Source organism: Motacilla alba, chromosome 4 (assembly GCF_015832195.1).
Source record: "Motacilla alba alba isolate MOTALB_02 chromosome 4, Motacilla_alba_V1.0_pri, whole genome shotgun sequence".
NCBI lineage: Eukaryota > Metazoa > Chordata > Aves > Passeriformes > Motacillidae > Motacilla > Motacilla alba.
The window spans coordinates 1,751,882-1,770,798 of NC_052019.1; the positions used below are offsets into that span (position 1 = coordinate 1,751,882).

Here is an 18,917-nt window from a genome sequence, read left to right on the forward strand (position 1 = left end):
CCCCAGCCCCTCTGCAGCTCTCCTGGAGCCCCTGCAGGGACTCTGAGCATTCCCTGCTTTTTTCCTTTTTCCAGGTGAACATTCCCAGCTCTCCCAGCCTGAACATTCCTTGGGAATCCCATTCTGTGGCTTGACAGCTTTTCCATGAAGAATTTTTCCCTAATATCCAATCTAGGATAGCAGGTTCCAGCCTCTGTTCCAGAGGCAACAATGGATGGAAGGAACGTTCCCTACAGGATTCCTGATCCATAGGCAAATCCTCAGGCACAAAAAGGATCATTTCACCCATTCCCAATAGGATTTTTCAGGATGATTTTCCTTTGGGATGGAAGATGTGGAAGCTGAGCAAGGTTTTACTCCTTTCCAGCCTTGCAGGATTCTTTTGGATGCTAAAAATTGGGAAAGGGATCACAGCAGCCCCTGGATGCTCCCACTTCTCCAGCAGCACAACTTTTTAGGAGCCCCAAAAGACATGGAACAGCTTGATAACAACGGACTTGATGGGAATGCCAGGAAAGCCTCACGGCATTCTGGATTTACAGGGGGAAAATCGGGATTGTAAACCAGGGATTTACAGTCTGCTCCCAGATCCCGCCTCTTCCTGCCCTGAATCCCAAAAAGGCACAAAAAAAGGAACTCCATGGGCTGGGATTGCACCGTTAGACACAAGATAAATCCTAAAATGGGGAAGGGAAGGGAAGGGAAGGGAAGGGAAGGGAAGGGAAGGGAAGGGAAGGGAAGGGAAGGGAAGGGAAGGGAAGGGAAGGGAAGGGAAGGGAAGGGAAGGGAAGGGAAGGGAAGGGAAGGGAAGGGAAGGGAAGGGAAGGGAAGGGAAGGGAAGGGAAGGGAAGGGAAGGGCTGTTTCCAGGAATAAAGGGGATTCCAAAGAAAGCAGCCATGTGAATAATCGAAACTATGAACATGGAAAAACTCTGGGAGAGGAGCTGGGAATGAGCAGACAACGAGCTCCTCTCCCCATGGCCAGGCTGCTCCCACATCTTATCCCACTATGGAACATCCAAGCAGTCCAAAGAAAAATGGGATGCCATGGGATCATCCCAGAGATCCAAAGAAAAAGGTTGTAAATTCAGCAGAGACGTGTCTTCCAAAAACCTGGATCCAGAGATGGAGAGGTGTGGATCCATGGTTGGACAGGTGTGGATCCATCACTGGAAAGGTGCAGATCCATGGCTGGAGAGGTGTGGATCCATACTCGGAGATGTGAATCCACAGTAGGAAATTCATGGATCCATAAGTGGAGAGCCATGATGGTTCCTCCATCCCAGCAGGGATGGAGAAGGGTGGATCCATAGTTTGAGAGGGGTCGATCCATGGCTGGAGGTGTCAATCCATGATTGGAAAGGTGTGGATCCATGATTGGAAAGGTGTGGATCCATGACTGGAGAGGTGGATGCATATGTGGAAAGGAGTGGATCCATAATCGAACAGCTGTGGATCCATGATTGGAGAGGTGTGGATCCATACTTGGATATGTGAATCCACATTTGGAAATTCATGGATCCGTAACTGGAGAGCCGTGATGGTTCCTCCATCCCAGCAGAATCCAAGTCTGTCCCAGCAATACCAATCCAAGGACCTCCTTAACTCCTTCCCTGCTGCTCCCGCACTTCCAGCCTCCGGAATCCGGGATGCTCCGGATTGGGACACTCACCCTTTGACGTAGATGTCACTCATCTTCTCCCCGGTGATGCTGAGGTCATCCAGGATCACATCCTTGGTGTTCCAGATGATGCAGCGCAGGTAGAACCTGGAAAATCCCGGGAATAAAACCATGAGAAGGTGGAAAACTCATCCACCTGGAATCGTTGTCCTATTGATGGATTTCCCTGCGGGAGCCATTTCCCCAGAGATGATTCCACACCTCTCCCTCATCCAGGTGGGTGAATCCATCCCTACCCGAGGCTTCCAAGCATTCCCAACTCCTTTCCCAAGGAAAAGATGAGGAAGAAACGGGAATTTACCTCTTGGCTTTGCGTGGAGTGACGTTGAAAGGGGGGCCAGGATGTCCCAGGGATTTGGGAAACAGATCCACCCACATCTGGAGCTTTCCCTGCATGGAAAAACAAAGCCCTGAAACCTTGGGAAATTCCAGACTGGAACACCAGAACCTGCCCAGGGAGATCTGGGACCCTTGGGTGGGAGGGGAGGAATCCTCCAAGGAAAAGTGGCGTTAAAGGTTATTTTTAAATTATTTGAGGGATAGTTGGGAATGTGTTGATGGATGTAAATCCTGAGGAGCAGCTGAGGGAGGTGGGAAAGAAGGGGCTGGAGCACCAGGAAAAGCCAAGAGAGCTGGGAGAGGGGTTCATCCTGGAAAAAACAGGGATCAGGGGTGACCTTCTGGCTCTCCACAACTTCCTGGAATGTTGGAACCGGGTGGGAGTTGGGATCTGATCCCAGGGAATAACAGGAAAAGGGGCAATGGCCTCAGGTTGTCCCAGGAGAGGCTCTGGTTGGACATCAGCAGGAATTTCTCCATGGAAAGGGTGCTCAGGCCTTGGAAGTGCCCAGGGAGGTTTGGAATCCCCATCCCTGGAGGTGTCCAAGGAATTCCTGGATGTGGCGCTCAGTGCCAAGGTGGGGATCGGGCACAGCTTGGACTGGATGACCTTGGAGGGATTTTCCAACCTCAGTGATCCCAGGATTCTGGGAGAAGAATTCCAAGTAGGACTTTTAATATAAAATTAAATTAAATTAAACTAAAATAAGTTAAATCTAATTTAAAAATTGGAGCGTATGCTGAAGGGAATGACCACCTCTCCTCCCTGGGAACATCCTGTATCCCAGGGCAGACATTCCCAGCTGGATTCTCCCTCTGGATACATCTGGATCAGGAGACGCCGCTCCTGGGCTCATCCCAGGCAGATCCTGGACTCATCCCAGGCGGATCCTGGACTCATCCCAGGACCCACCTGCTCGATGTCCGGCTGGAGGGGGCTGTAAAGGCGCCGGGTCTCCACGTGCTCCGGAACCAATCCCTGCTTCCGGAGGGCAGCCAGGGCGAGCCGCTCCTCCACCGGCCCCAGGTGCGGATTCGGGGGTTTTCCATCTTCTGCCACAGGGAAGAGAGCAGAGTGAATCCCACAAGGATGGATTTTGGCCAGGAAAAGCTGGGCCAGCACAGCCTCCATTCCCAAATCCGTCACCACAAACCCTGCTGGGCACAGGGATGCCATTCCCAGTGGGGAACCCACGGAGACCCTTGTGCAACCACCCCACAAATCATAGCCAGGGAAACATGGCAAGGATCCAGATGGATCCATTGGAAAGGAGAATCCAATGAATCCAGCTCTCCTAAAGTCCAGGAAATCAGGATTCCCATCAATCCTCTGCTGATGTTCCTACTCCCAACAGTTTATCCCAGAGTTTAAAGCCATCCAGGATCTTCAGCCGGGCAGACAGAAATGAGATCCCAGTGGGATCCTGTTTCTTCTCTGTGGGATTTGGGTTGAAAGAAGGAATGGGAGGAGGAAGGACATGGAAACACCACCAGCACAGCCTCGGGGATGCTCCAAGTTCCTACTCTGGTCCAAGTCCCTGCTCCAGTTGTACCAGGATACTTGTGGCCCTCCATCCAAGGAAAACCTGGAATTATCTCCTCTGCCTGACCTACGCCATACCAACAGATGGGCCAAGATTCCTCAAAAATGGACATTCCTGTGTTCTCTTCCTGCTCAGGATCCATCCATCCATCCATCCATCCATCCATCCATCCATCATCCATCCATCCATCATCCATCCATCCATCATCATCCATCCATCCATCATCCATCCATCATCCATCCATCCATCCATCCATCATCCATCATCCCTCATCCATCATCCATCCATCCGTCATCCATACATCCATCCTCCATCCCAGTACAGCCAATGGCCAACTCCTGCCTCCCCATCCCATTCCTGGGATGGGACACAATGCCCTGGCCTTAGATATCAAGGAAACGGTGAAATTCCCACCCCTGAAGGTGTCCAAGGAACAACTGGACAGGACACCTGGACAAGGCCGGACTCAATCTTGGAGGTCTTTTCCAAACCTAACTCTGGGATTTCAGGATCTTCAAGATCTTTTCCAGGGAACGTCAAAAATTCCCTGATTCTCTGAGTCCAACCAAAATGACTCCAGAATCCCAGGCTGGGGTTGGTGGACGTCACCCCACTCTGGCCGTGCACCTTCCTGGACAATTGAAACACAACGTGATCCGTAAAAATCATTCCATAAGTATTCCATAAATATCATTCCAACTCCACCAAATCCCAGTGAGATATCCCAGTTCCTTCCTTGGCAAGGACGCACTTAACTCCAGCCACCTGGGCTAATTCCCAACCTTTTCCCAAACCCTGGAATTCCGGCGTGTGCGCACACGTGCGGCTTTATGCGCCGAGAAAAGAACGAGCCCCTCTCGGAGAACAACAAAATCTGGGACTTATGGAATAACGGGCCGGGGGAGGGGCTTGTAAAATTCCGGCTCTCGTGTTTAACGGCTCCAGTTTATTCCCAGTCCGGCTCCAGAGCTCGCAGCTGGATTCCAGATCTGCTCCGGGTCAAGCCTCGGGCTTTGTTCTGCTGTTTGAACTCGCTGCCGTTAAAGCTGGAGAAGGTGACAGCAGGCGCTGCCACGGGGGGGACACATTTTAACACCTCCCCAGCTCTCCTGGGAGAACTTTTCCATGAGGATTCCTTGCTTCCCTTCTCCTCAGGGGAAAACCTGAATTCCTGAAGGGATTTGTGCTTTGTTTTCCAAGAGCGCAGAGAGGGATCTGCCCTGGGCTGTGGTGACATCCTTGGTGTGGTGGCCTTAAAAAACCCAATCAAAATTTAGGTGGGATGTTGGGAATTCTTAGCTCTGAGGGTGGGGAGGCCCTGGAAGAGAATTCCCAGAGAAGCTGTGGCTGTGCCTGGATCCCTGAAAGTATCCAAGGACAGGCTGGATCCACCTGGGATAGTGGGAAGTGTCCCTGCCCATGGAAAGGGTGGAATGAGATAATCTTTGTGGTCCCACCCTAAACCATTCCATGATTCCAAACTGCAGCTCCTGGGCCAGGCCTGGTGGGATTTCACCTCCTCCTGGGACTAAAACCCTCTTTTTGTGCCTTAAAGCAGTGTTTTCCCAAAAAAACCCTCCTGTCCCAGGAATGTTGGGTTGAGGGAGGTGCCATGGGTAAACAAAAAACTCCTCCCTAAAAGTCTGGGACTTTTCTCCTCTGTAGAAGTTGGGTTTGCTCCCTGATTCCCCCAAATCCCAAAAGAATTCCCAGGTCTGTGTGTGGGATATTGTCTCCCTCTAGTGACCATTCCCAAAATGAGATGCCAATGGAAGAGCTGTTCTTCTGGCGCTGGCAGCACTTGGAATAACAGGTGGGAGCTTCCCACTCCCAATCCAGGGGTGTTGGGTTGGGTCCAATTTAAGATCAACATTCCTGGATTGAAGGTCTGGGTTCAATCCTAGGATTTGGGGCACAACCAAGCTTGGGAATAGTCCGGAGCCAACATGAACCGTGAGGAGGAGGAGGAGGACACGTCCATCACCCAATCCTGGCCTCCATAATGCTCCTCATGATGTCTCCATGCACTTGGAACATCAGTTTGGAGCTTCCCACAAACTCAAGGCCAAAGTTCCTGGATTGAAGGTCGGAATTCAATCCCAGGATTTGGGCTACGGATAACCTTGGGAAAAGGGCAGAACCAAGATGGACAGTGAGGGGGACGATGGGGACAATGGCATCAGCCACTCCCGGCCTTCGCAGTCACCCTCCATGTGACATCTCCATGCACTTGGAACTCCAGGCTGGAGCTTCCCAGCCACAATGGAGCTCCCACCTGGGGGTGTTGGGTTTGGTCAAACCAAGGTCAGCGTTCCTGGATTGAAGGTCTGGATTCAATCCCAGGATCTGGGGCACAACCAAGTTTGGGAAAAGAGCAGAGCATGGACAGGGAGGAGGAGGACAGGGAGATGTCCATCATCCACTCCTGGCCTCCATGATGTCCCTCCTCATGATGTCTCCATGCACTTGGAACACCAGGTTGGAGAGCGTCACTCCCAATCCAGGGGGGTTGGGTTGGGTCCAATTTAAGATCAGCATTCCTGGATTGAAGGTCTGGATTCAATCCCAGGATTAGGAGCAAGCTGGGGTATGGCTCAGAGCCAACATGGGCAGACAGGAAGAGGATGGGGACAATGCCATCACTCAGTCCTGGTGATGTCTCCATGACATCCAGCTCCATCCCTTTGTCTGGAGCAAGGAAATTCTGCAATCCCAAAGCATCCCTGACATCTTTACCCAGCTCGGAGAGGACGTATTCCTGATCCCGGAAGATGATCCGGTCGGACTTGTAGGTGGGAGCTTTGTAGTTGTGCTGCAGGGAGAAGAGGTGGAGCAGCTGGGAAGGGCGGAGTTGGTCTCGCCACTGGTTGGGGCCGGAGCTGAAACCAAACAGAATTGTGGAATCATGGAATGGGTCAGGATGGAAAGACATTAAAGCTCATCCAGTGCCGTGGGCTGGGATATCTCCCACCATTCCAGGCTGCTCCAAGCCCCAGTGTCCAACCTGGCCTTGGGCACTGCCAGGGATCCAGGGGCAGCCACAGCAAATCTGGGAATTCCAGCCCAGCCCCTGCCCACCCTCCCAGCCAGCAATTCCTTGCCAAGATCCCAGCCCAATCTCCCCTTTCCCAGTGGCAGCCATTCCCTGGCTCCTGTCCCTCTGTCCCTTGTCCCCAGTCCCTCTGCAGCTCTCCTGGAGCCCCTGCAGGCCCTGCAAGGGGCTCAAAGGTCATCCCAGATCCTTCTCTTCTCCAGACTAGATATTCCCAGCTCTCCCAGAGCAGAGGAGCTCCAGAATCCTGGAATGGGCTGGGCTGGAAGGGACCATAAAACCCATCCCATTCCCACCCCTTCCATGTTCAAGGACACCTCCCACTGTCCCAGGTGGATCCAAGCCCCAGTGTCCAGCCTGGCCTTGGGCACTGCCAGGCATCCAGGGGCAGCCCCAGCTGCTCTGGGAATTCCAGCCCAGCCCCTGTCCACCCTCCCAGCCAGCAATTCCTTGCCAAGATCCCAGCCCAATCTCCCATTCCTGGGATGGGGCAGCCACAGCCTCTCTGGCGGTGTCCTCAGCACGAGGTCACCAGGAGCCACCAGGCACAGAACAGGATCTCCCTGGAGGACAACCAGGACTCTGGGAAGCGCAGCTTCAGCCAGGTCCCTCAGGACAACCCTCTGTGATCCCGCGGCCACCTCAGCATCCCAATCCTGGCATTCCTGGACATCCCAAGCCCACGGCGGCACCCACACGCAGTAGGTCTGGGGGAGGCCGCAGCGAGCGCCGTATTTGGACAGGAAGCGATTCTCCAGGTCGATGACGGTCTCGCCGATCTTCTCATCCTTGGACAGGAGGTCGTAGTCGTAGAGGGTGACCTTGAGGTCCTTCTCCAGGGGCAGGGTGCAGCTCAGCTCAAACATCCTGGAAACAGGAACAGGGAAATGCTTGGGAAAAGAAGACGGTGCTGCCGGAATTCCTTGGGAATGGGTTCACGCTCCATCCAGCCCCACTGGTGATGGGATGGATCAGAGCCCCTGAGCTTCCGTGTCACCTTGATCCAGCCAGGCCAGGGCTGTGTTGTGCTGGCTTCGTTTATAAAGGAATCATGGAATCATGGAATGGTTTGGATCGGGAGACACCTTAATGACCTCCTCAATCCACACCTTCCCTGATCCCAGCTGGATCCAAGCCCCAGTGTCCAACCTGGCCTTGGGCACTGCCAGGGATCCAGGGGCAGCCCCAGCAAATCTGGGAATTCCAGCCCAGCCCCTGCCCACCCTCCCAGCCAGGAATTTCTTCCCAAGATCCCATTTAAATTCATCTCCTTCTCCATCTCACTTTTTTGGGAAGGTGTCCCGTCATTGGTGGCCGGGACTGGTGGGAGCAGCCTTGGAAAATCAGGTGGATTTTACAGGAAGCAGGATTTGATCCCTGTTTGTGCCCCCAGTCCCGGATTTTGGCAGCCCGGAGCTCATCCCAAGGAGCAGCTCCGATCTCTGGGTCAGGGCCCAGGGAATGGCCGGAGCTGCTCCAGGGAGGGTTAGGTTGGAAATCAGGAAAAGATTCCTCATCCAGAGGGTGGTGGGAACAGCTGGAACAGCTCCTCAGGGAATGGCCACATTCCCAAGGTTGCTCCAGGAGCATTTGGACAATGTTCCCAGGGACAGGGTGGGATTGTTTGGATTGTCCTGGGAAGGAGTCAGATCAATGATCCTTACGGGTCTTGTCCAACCCAGGCTATTCCATGATTCTTTGATTTTCTGGGAGAACAAAGCTCCATGGAGTTGAGCTTTCCTCAGTTTCCCTGCTCCTTTTCCCGCCTTGCCAAACAGCTTTTCCCAGAATAAACCATCATCCTTGGAATTTTATCCCATTTCTGAGGGAAACAACTCAATTATCCATGGATAATCCTTTTCCAGAACATGAGGAGGTGTACCATCCCTGCCCATTCCTCCTGTTTTTCCCTCAGACATTGAAACAAAATTCCTGGATGAGGAGAAATTCCCCAAAACTCCTTCCCATCAACGGGATAATCCAGATTCCTCCACTATGGAATCCCAGCTCCCTAATCCACAGCTCAGAAATCCCAAGGATTGATGAATGAGAGCCAAGGGAATCATGGAATAGACTGGAATGGGAAAAACCTTAAAATCCATCCCATTCCCCATCCCTGCCATGTGCAGGGAACACTTCCCACTATCCTGGGTTGCTCCAGCCTGGAACTGGATGTTCAAATGGAATGGGAATGTTGGCCCAGCACAATTCCCTCAATAGGACATCCAAGAAATTCCATGGATCCTGAACAGAATCCACACTTACTTCCCAAAGACAGGCTCCAGAGTGCAGGGAAGGTAATTTTCCTGGTCATTTATGGATTTCTTTCCCACAGAAATCTTCACGTAGGGATCACACTGGAGGTGGGCATGGAAAGAAACATAAAAATCCCATGGGATTCCAGTCCCACCCTTTTCCGTAGGTTGTTCCAAATCCCACCCCTCACCCAAATAAAATTATTCTGGGAATTCGGCGTCAGTTTGGGAACTGGGGGATTTAGTTCAAGTTGGGTTTTTTTGCAAGAGAAGGAAAAAAATTCAAGGGAAAGATCCAATTCCACCTAAAAGATTTTAGCTGGATCTACAGGGATCCACCATCCCAGCCACATCCAAGAATTCCCTGGGAAAAACACCCAGGCCAAGTTTTCTCATCACTTCTCCCGGATTTTCCTTTTCCTGCTGATTTGTTTTTTAAGGAATGGGTGGGAAACAGCGCTCAGGGAATGGAAGGAGCACCCAGGTATTCCTTGGGCTGGGATGAGCCTCCAGAAAATTCCCATCCCAGGGGAAATTTGGGATCGAATTTGGGTTGGTTTGGGGTTTTTAAATGGAAAAATTTCCTTTTTTTTTCCTTCCTTTTAATCTTCAGGAATTACTCACGGGGGATTTCTTAGGAATGAAAAACTTCCATTCCAAATCCATTTTAAAAAATGGGGAAAATTCAAAAGTGGTTGGAATTTCTGCATCTATTTTCCCATATATTCCATATATATTTCCCATATTCCATATAAATTCTCCATATGTTTTTCCATATATTTTCATGTCTATTCATTATTTTTCCATAAATTTTCAATGTGTATTTACTATTTTCCCATCAATCTTTCCTAAGTATTTCCTCCTACAGTTCCCACAGTATTCCTTAAATTTTTCCCTCTTTTCCAGTGGAACCAAGATAATTAAAAAGGATTTTTCCCTTCCCTGATTTTTTGGGAGTTTTGGACCTACACAATTCCCATTTTCCCAGAATTTCCCTTCCAGACCAGCAAACCTTTGCAAGAAGGAATTTCGGAAAAAATGGGATTTTATTCCCTTCAGCACCAAAACACCAAAAAAAAACCCAAAATAAAATCAAACCCAAAACTCCTGGAAATAATCCTGAAAAATCCCAGCAGACAAAGGCAGAGTTGCCTCCCAGACTTCCCAGATATTCCCAGGGGGGCAGAAAACAGGGACAAATTCCTAAATTTTAGGGCAAATTTGTAAATTTTGACCAATTTTGACCCAATTTTGACCAATAAGGGCCGAGCTGTTCCAAGAATCCACTACACGAGCCAACGCCGAGCTTTCCCACTGGGATACCTTTCCATTGGAATCCTTGGGCTGGAGGTCGAAGGCGCGGATGATGTAAACCCGGACCAGACATTCCTGGAGTCCCCTGGCCGGGAGCTGCTGGAATTGCCGGGGAGGCACCGGAACGCGCGGATCGTCGGGAAGAGGGTAAATCCTGAAGGAACCCTGGGAAGGACACGGGAATTCAGGGAAGAGCATGAGGAGATGGGAGCAGGCTTGGAATGACCGGAATGAATCATGGAATTATGGAATGGTTTGGGATGGAAGGGACCTTAAAGCCCATCCCATTCCAACACAGGGACACCTCCCACTGTCCCAGGTGGATCCAAGCCCCAGTGTCCAGCCTGGCCTTGGGCACTGCCAGGGATCCAGGGGCAGCCCCAGCAAATCTGGGAATTCCAGCCCAGCCCCTGCCCACCCTCCCAGCCAGCAATTCCTTGCCAAGATCCCAGCCCAATCTCCCCTTTCCCAGTGGCAGCCATTCCCTGCCTCCTGTCCCTCTGTCCCTTGTCCCCAGTCCCTCTGCAGCTCTCCTGGAGCCCCTGCAGGGACTCTGAGCATTCCCTGGAATTTTCCCTTCTCCAGGGGAGCATTCCCAGCTCTCCCAGCCTGGCTCCAGAGCAGCTCCAGAATCCTGGAATGGTTTCAGTTGGAAGGACCTTAAATCCCATCCCATTCCCACCCTTTCCATGTTCAGAGACACTCCCACTGTCCCAGGTTGCTCCACTCCCAGCCCAGGTTGCTCCAAGCCCCTTCCAAGCAGCCTTGGCCACTTCCATGGATGAGGATTCCGCAGCTCCCACAATTCCTATATTCACGGAACAATTTGGGCTGAAAAGGACTTTAAAGATCCCCCAATTCCCACCCCTATGGACACAATCCATGGGGAGAGCATCCACCCCACCTTGAATTCCCCCACCACCGAGGGGTCGTCGCTGGAATCCTGGGATCTGCCCCGGAACAGTTTGAAGGTGTGGCAGAAGTCGGAGAGATGCTCAAATTCCTCAACGTTTTCCAGCTCCGTCTCGTAGACCTGAGGAGGAAAAGATGGATCATGGGGAAAAAACTCCAACAAAATTCCTCAATCCTAGGAAAATTCATCCCACGGGGAGAAATTTCTGGGAATTTTCACCCTTATTTCTCTCTGGGGCAGTGAGAAGAGAAGAATTTGGGAATCCCACAATAAATTCCAGCCCATCCCAATGACCCAGACAAAGCCAAGGTCTCCTGGTAGGTTTTTCATGGATAGAGATCTTCCAGCTGGGAATATTTTCCTTAAAACCAAGGAAAAAGCGGTTAAATGTAAATGCATTAAATTCAGCATTTCCTGTGCCTTAATCTCCCTCTTCCCTGAGAAATCCCTGATTTTCCTCATTCCCAAACCCTCCCCAGGGTGGCTGTTCCCCACCCCCTCTGCCGCTTCCCAAGGGAAAACTTCCAGAAGTTTCCCAAAAGGCTTTTCCAGAGGAAACGGAATTTTCCACACCGGGGACAAATGGTTTGGTTTTTGTGAACTTGGATGGAAAAAAAAAATAAAAGCCGAAAATCCCAAAGAAACCATGGAGAGTGGAATTCCAAGGATCCACACCCGACGGAAGTCACTCACCTTCAAGGTGTCAAATCCCTTTTCCAAGTAATATCCACATTTTTCCCTCTCTCCTGTGGAAGCGTAAAATTTGCTCCACCAGTCGATGAATTCCTCCTCCTGCAGCCAGAGATCCCAAATTTACTCATTTTCCACAAAAAAAAACCCCAAAAAATCGGAAAACAGCAGCAGCTCCCAGATTTGGGAAGTGAACCCTGCATCAACCCCATCCCTGATTTCCAGGGTTTTTTTGGGATTCTCCAAGCCCAAATCCTGGTGTTACAGCCACTGTGGATATTCCCAAGAGGATTATTCCTCATAGGAAGATGAAGTAGAGCTCCAAGAAGAATGTTCCAAGAATTTGGAGCATTTTTAGGGAATTTTTGGCCACTGTGAGGGTGCTTTTCCCAGGATTTCTATGCAGGGAATGAACCAATTTAACTCTAGTGTTAACAGCTTGAAATGCCCCAATTTTAGGCTTTCCCTGGAAATTTCTGGGATTTGGGAGACAGGGATTGACTTCCTGGTTGTATCCCAGCACTTCCCAACCTCCCCACCCCAACAAAACCTGCGGATAAATTAATAAATCCATACAATTCCCATTTTTCCATTAAAACCCAATGATGCTCAGGTCTCCGGAATGACACAACCTTCGGACGAAAAAAACTGGGAAAATCCCACAAAACCTCAGCTCTCACCAACTCCCATTGCCTCATTCTCAGTGCAAACCATTCCAGGAGGAAAAACGGACCATGCCGGCTCAATATTCCATGGGTTTTATAGGAATCCCATTTTTGAGATCGCTTTGCCAGCAGTCCATGGAAAATTCCTGGAAAATCCTGGCGTCTCCTTTTAGGAGGCTGCAGAATTCCAGCTCTGTGACCTCCCGGAGGATTCCAAATGGGAGTTTCGTTGGATTTATATCTGAAGCCAACAGCATGGGATTTAATGGATAGACATTGGATTTAATTGGAATATTCTGGAATTTCACTCCGAGGTTTCTGCCACCTCCTTTTTTTTGGGAGGGGGTGAGAAATCCCAATTTTCCTTTCGTCACTTCCCATTCCTTTATTTCAAGGGCTCCATTCGGACATCATGACATTCCACAGGTATTGGGATACAAGGAAAAATTCATCCCACAGGACTTACCCACAGAATCCTCTGCAGCCCCAAGGGAAAGAGCTGGATTAGAGATTTTGGTGGATTTTGACCGATATTCCAATGAAAAACAGGGAAAATATAAAGAGGAGGGAAGGGGAGCGGCAGGAATATTAACGATGAGGGATGTGATTCCGTTTAGGAATGGAAAAGCCATGGAAAGCAATGAATCAGCAAAGGATGGATTGAGGAATTTCGTTTATGCAGGGGAAAGATAAAAATCCCTCCAGGTATCCCAAACCACCTCCAGGGGTTTGTCCATGGCACAGACAATCTCTGGGATCGGGATCTGAGCTCCCTTTCCAGCTTTTTCATGGATCCCACTGAGCAAAACCCCCAGGTGAGAATCCCTTTTGGATAAATTTAACCTCAAGTGACCAAATCCTGAAATTCTCCTGGAAAAGCAGCTTATTCCCACCTGGACAGCCACTGCCATGATTATCCAGAGGTTTCCCGTCTCCCCAACCCTGTTCCATCCCTCTTCCCTCTCACCACCCCAGAACTCCAACTTTTTTCCCAAGAGGGACCCATCATTGGGATATCCTGGGAATAACCGGATCATTTCACCCAATCCTGTAATCCCAGGAACTGCAGCGGCTCTGGGAACAAAGCACAGCTGGAGGAAGGAGAATTCCTCCTTTATGGAAAAAAAATCCTGGCTGGGAGGGTGGGGAGGGGGTGGGATGGGATTCCCAGATTTGCTGGGGCTGCCCCTGGATCCCTGGCAGTGCCCAAGGCCAGGCTGGACATTGGGGCTTGGATCCACCTGGGATAATGGGAGATGTTCCTGCCCATGGAATGGGATGAGGTTTCAGATCCCTTCCCACCCAAACCATTCCATGATCCTACAAACCCCGGCTGTGGAAATCCAGGAGTTCTCTCTGGGAATACTTTCCCCCCTCCCCAGTGGCATTGCCATGGGCTGGCTCCCAGCTGGGAATATTAAAACCATCAGGAACATTCCGGCGGGGCAGCGCTGGGATGGGAACCATTCCCAGGAGGAGCCATCCAACACCCAGAGCTCTTCCAAGGAGCAGTAACCGGAGAAGCCGTGAAATGTGGGCTTGGATTTGGAAGGAGCAAACACAGCAAACAACCAATTATCCCAAATAGTTTACAGACGTGGATTGGCTGGAATTGGCTCCGCTCGGCTCTGTTAACGTGCCCTGCATTGGGGGATTTGGAAAGCAGCATGAGCTGGAGTAACAGCAGAGTAACGGCAGAGTAACCGCGTTGTAGGAATGCTCAGCAGGGAATGGAGGAGTAGAGGGGTCCAAGAGTCCCTCCTGAGCTCCTCTTCTCCGGGAGATGCCCAGAAATCATGGAATTATGGAAATATGGAATGGGAATGGACCTGAAAGCTCATCCTGTTCCATGAACACGGACACCTCCCACTGTCCCAGGCGGATCCAGCCTGGCCTTGGGCACTGCCAGGGATCCAGGGGCAGCCCCAGCTGCTCTGGGAATTCCAGCCCAGCCCCTGCCCACCCTCCCAGCCAGCAATTCCTTGCCAAGATCCCAGCCCAATCTCCCCTTTCCCAGTGGCAGCCATTCCCTGCCTCCTGTCCCTCTGTCCCTTGTCCCCAGTCCCTCTGCAGCTCTCCTGGAGCCCCTGCAGGCCCTGCCAGGGGCTCTGAGCTCTGCCTGGAGCCTTCCCTTCTCCAGGGGAGCATTCCCAGCTCTCCAGCCTGGCTCCAGAGCAGAGGGGCTCCAGAATTCCAGAATATTTTGGGTTGGAAAGGACCTTCAATCCCATCCCATTCTGGCAGGGACACCTCCCACTGTCCCAGGCTGCTCCAAGCCCCAGTGTCCAGCCTGGCCTTGGGCACTGCCAGGGATCCAGGGACAGCCACAGCAAATCTGGGAATTCCAGCCCAGCCCCTGCCCACCCTCAAAGGACAGAATTCCATCCCAAGATCCCACCCATCCCTGCCCTCTGGCAGTTTAAACTCTTCCCCCTCCTCATTAACGCCCCAGCCCGAGGCAGATCCCGGTGAAATCCAGGACCTCCCTCACACGCTCTGCACGGAGCTGGATTTTTTTGGCTGGAAAAGCTTTTTTCCAAGATTTCCCCAGCTGCAGCCCCTGGGCCTCATTCCCAGCTCCTGCTTTTGTGTGAAGTTCCCGAGCCATAAAGGAGAAGGAGCTGGGAAGGAAGATGGGAACTCAGTTTTCCAAACCAGGATGGTTTTCCCGAGGAAACATTCCCATCTTTCTGCAAACTGGGGTTTATCACATTGACTCCCATTCCTGGAGGATCCTGGAAGAACCAGGACAATGGGATGGTTTATTCCCACCTAATATTCCCATAGTTTGATTTTAAATAACTGCTTCACAGGTTTTCCCTATTTTTTCTTTTTTTTCTTGGATTTTCTTTGTCCTAAACCAAAAAGATTTCCATGGAAATTAAAAATGTGGATGGACAGCGGGATGGGGGGTTATTTCAGGAATTTTTGTTTCCATAGTCAGGATCCCAGCACGGCCACCTCTCTGAGATGGAGAAATCCATCCACTGGACAATATTTGGATCCTTGGAAGTGTCCAAGGCCAGGTTGGAATGGGCTTGGATGCACCTGGGGTAGTGGGAGGTGCCCCTGCCCATGGAAATTGTGGAATGGAATGGGATTTAAGGTCCTTCCAACCCAAACCATTCCATGATTCCATGGGGAATCTGACCAGGATGAATTTGGGATGAAGAGAATTGCTCCTCTGGAGCGTTATCCCTGAGAAGGCAAAGCAGCTCCACCGCCCTCCCTATAAAACCCAGGAAAATCCCAACATCCACTTTTCTCATGGAAAAGACACAAAGGGAGCAGGAAAAGGGAAGAGATCCTTAAATCCCATCTTGTTCTATCCCATTCCATGGGCAGGAACACCTCCCACTATCCCAGGTGGATCCAGCCTGGCCTTGGGCACTGCCAGGGATCCAGGGACAGCCACAGCAAATCTGGGAATTCCAGCCCAGCCAGGAATTCCTTGCCAAGATCCCAGCCCAATCTCCCCTTTCCCAGGGGCAGCCATTCCCTGCCTCCTGTCCCTCTGTCCCTTGTCCCCAGTCCCTCTGCAGCTCTCCTGGAGCCCCTGCAGGGACTCTGAGCATTCCCTGGATTTTTCCCTTCTCCAGGGGAACATTCCCAGCTCTCCCAGCCTGGCTCCAGAGCAGCTCCAGAATCCTGGAATGGTTTCAGTTGGAAGGACCTTAAATCCCATCCCATTCCCACCCTTTCCATAGGCAGGGACACCTCCCACTGTCCCAGGTGGATCCAGCCTAGCCTTGGGCACTGCCAGGGATCCAGGGACAGCCACAGCAAATCTGGGAATTCCAGCCCAGCCCCTGCCCACCCTCCCAGCCAGCAATTCCTTGCCAAGATCCCAGCCCAATCTCCCCTTTCCCAGTGGCAGCCATTCCCTGCCTCCTGTCCCTCTGTCCCTTGTCCCCAGTCCCTCTGCAGCTCTCCTGGAGCCCCTGCAGGGACTCCCTGGATTCCTTGGAATTTTCCCTTTTCCAGGGGAACATTCCCAGCTCTCCCGGCTTTTCCTCCCAGCAGAGCTGCTCCATCCCTCTGACCGTCCTGGTCCCACCTCTGGATGACTCCCACATTTCCATGTCCTTCCTGTGCTGGGATCCCGAATCTGGGGACACAATTCCTTCAAAACCACCCTCATTTCCTTTGGAATTAATGGAAAACCCAAGGACACAGGGGCAGCCAGATGGAATTGCCGTTTTCCCAAGCAGCAAGCGGGCTCATTCCCAGAAGGAAAACGCCTCCTTCCATCTTTATCCGCATATCCTCATGGACCCAGGTCATTAATTAAGCTATTAATTAATTAAGCAATTAATTAGCGATTAGAAAGGAAGCGATACCTACATGAGGCGAGGCCCGGGAATCCGGGATGTTAATTAGTGCTGAGCTCGTCAAACCCTCGGGAAGCTACAAATTAAAATGATCCGTTATCCAAGGAATTCTGGGAACCGGGATGAACACGCAGCAGCGAAAGCAACAATTAATGGGATTAATCCAAACTAATATTCCCAACCCTGGGGTTTCCCAGGATGAGGCAAATTTGGGATGAGCGCAGGGGGTTTTTTTAGGGATGTTCAGTAAACAGCTGGAATGAGGTAGAGGAAAAATGGGATATTAAAGGGGAAAAATATGGAAAAGCTGTTAGTGGTTCCCAGTGGAGGAGAGGCTTTTCCCTGGATACCGTGGGCTGCAAACTCAGGGAGTTATTCCGGAATCCAGGGAAGGATCTGAGCCAGGGGGATTTAGAATGGGATTGGGAATGCTCAGGATCAAAGCCCAGGTCCAAGCCCGGCTCATCCCGGGCAAACCAAAACCTGGGATCCCTTCCATGGGCAGGAAGCGGCAGCGCTGCTCCAGGATTCCAAGGATCCCTTGGAGGTGGAAAAGGGGGAGGAATGAGAGGTTCTTCCCAGAAAACAGCCAGGTTTGAGGACCAGGCCAATCTCGACAGTATTCCCGGTTATCCAGCTCAGGCCTGTTCCCAAAACCCTGCTCTGATCCCAGCAGATCCCGACCAGGTCAAACTCCACAATTTCCAGCTGTTCCACAGGGAAAACATTCCCTGAGGGTCATTTTCCACCAGGATTCCCTCGCGGCTCCCAGAGGCTGCTGGGAACAGCTCCTTTCCAGCTGGTTTATCCAGAGCAGACAGAACAAATCCCATGGAGCTACGGAAGTCCTTCCCGAGCCTCTTCCCATGGGAATGAACCCTCGGAAAACACCGGGAGCAGAGCAGTAGGACAAGGCCTGATCCAGCAGCCTCTTCTACAAATTCCACTTTTCCAAAACCCTACTCCATGTTCTCTTCCCAAAGAACCAAAGCCATGATTTTTAGGATTTTCCTCACTTTGGGTGACCAGGATGTGATTCCTGTGCACTTAAACTGGTTTTAAACTCCAGCTGAACTCCTGATCCCGCTCAGATGAGATGGATAGCGCGCTCCTAAACCTTGGAGCAGGGGGATTTCACCTCTGGTTGTTTTCCCGATTTTCCAGGGAAAGCAACAAAGGGATCCTTTGTTCCCAACCATCCTTCAGAGCAGGGACCAAAGCCAGGCTTGGCAAGGAGGGAGAAAAACTCCGGAGCCCCACAAGGAAACACATCCATGAAAAATCCTGGCTCCTGCTTCCAAAGAGCCCTGAGCACGAGCTGCTGGCTTGGGATCCGTCCCTTTTCCCGGGAAAGCAGAGCCGGATGGTCCCTGCGGGCTGGGATTGCTCCTTGACCTGCCAAATCTGGCCCGGGATGGGCGGAATGATCCCAATGGTCCATCCCCGCCTCAATCCGTGTCCACCTCCAGGAGGGGAGCAGCTTCCAGGGCCAAAATTCCGAGGTGAGAATTTTTGGGTTGGCTTTCCAGGAAGAAGCTCCCTCCTTTCCCGAAATAATGGGAAAAACAAGGAAAGAAACAAACGGAGAAGGACGAATTCAGGGTCAAACTGAAGAACTCCATTGGTGGCAGGGGGATTGTTTGGGAAATGTTTTTTTCCAGGAAAAAAATGCCAGAATTTTCCAGTTTGGAATGGTTTCATCACATCCCTCTCCCCTTTTTCCCGCTGTTTAAACTCTCCCCTAAATTTGATCTGAGTTTGGAGACGTTTCCAATAAAATTATCCCAGGGAATGAAGCTCCAGGATTCCAAAGCTCTGTCTCATTCCTTCCTCTGGAATCTTCGGGATGGGATCCCGCATTCCTGGGAGCAGCTCCCAGAGCTCCGGAGGGTATAAAGGGAGGTGTGTCCCTATCCAGAGGTTCTATTCCCAAAGGAAAAAATGAGAGCATGTTTGCCACCAACGTGGCTTTCCATGGATAAATCATGGAAATCTGAGCAGAGGATTCCAGGGAATCGTGGGCGTGGCCGATCCCACTCTGGGCATCCCAGGGTGTTCCCCCCATCCTGACCACTCAGAAAAATGGGACAAACTGGGAATCCCACCAGTGGGAATGTCCAAGCACTTCCTGCA

General features: G+C 51.3%; 1 protein-coding gene across 3 annotated transcripts in view; it reads right to left on the bottom strand.

The window, feature by feature from the left end:
• Window positions 1-18,917, bottom strand: part of DYSF (dysferlin) — a 60,648-nt gene that overhangs the window by 12,863 nt on the left and 28,868 nt on the right. The window contains exons 29-39 of one of the 3 annotated variants that reach the window (XM_038135673.1): window positions 16,798-16,860; window positions 12,920-12,931; window positions 11,792-11,890; window positions 11,090-11,218; window positions 10,195-10,350; window positions 8,882-8,973; window positions 7,313-7,483; window positions 6,301-6,443; window positions 2,934-3,073; window positions 1,983-2,071; window positions 1,673-1,768 (exon numbers count right to left, since the gene is read on the bottom strand). In XM_038135673.1, the coding sequence (XP_037991601.1) occupies window positions 1,673-1,768; window positions 1,983-2,071; window positions 2,934-3,073; window positions 6,301-6,443; window positions 7,313-7,483; window positions 8,882-8,973; window positions 10,195-10,350; window positions 11,090-11,218; window positions 11,792-11,890; window positions 12,920-12,931; window positions 16,798-16,860 (1,190 nt within the window). The remainder of the gene's footprint in view (window positions 1-1,672; window positions 1,769-1,982; window positions 2,072-2,933; window positions 3,074-6,300; window positions 6,444-7,312; window positions 7,484-8,881; window positions 8,974-10,194; window positions 10,351-11,089; window positions 11,219-11,791; window positions 11,891-12,919; window positions 12,932-16,797; window positions 16,861-18,917) is intronic. The other 2 variants (XM_038135675.1, XM_038135676.1) reach the window with 2 other exon arrangements.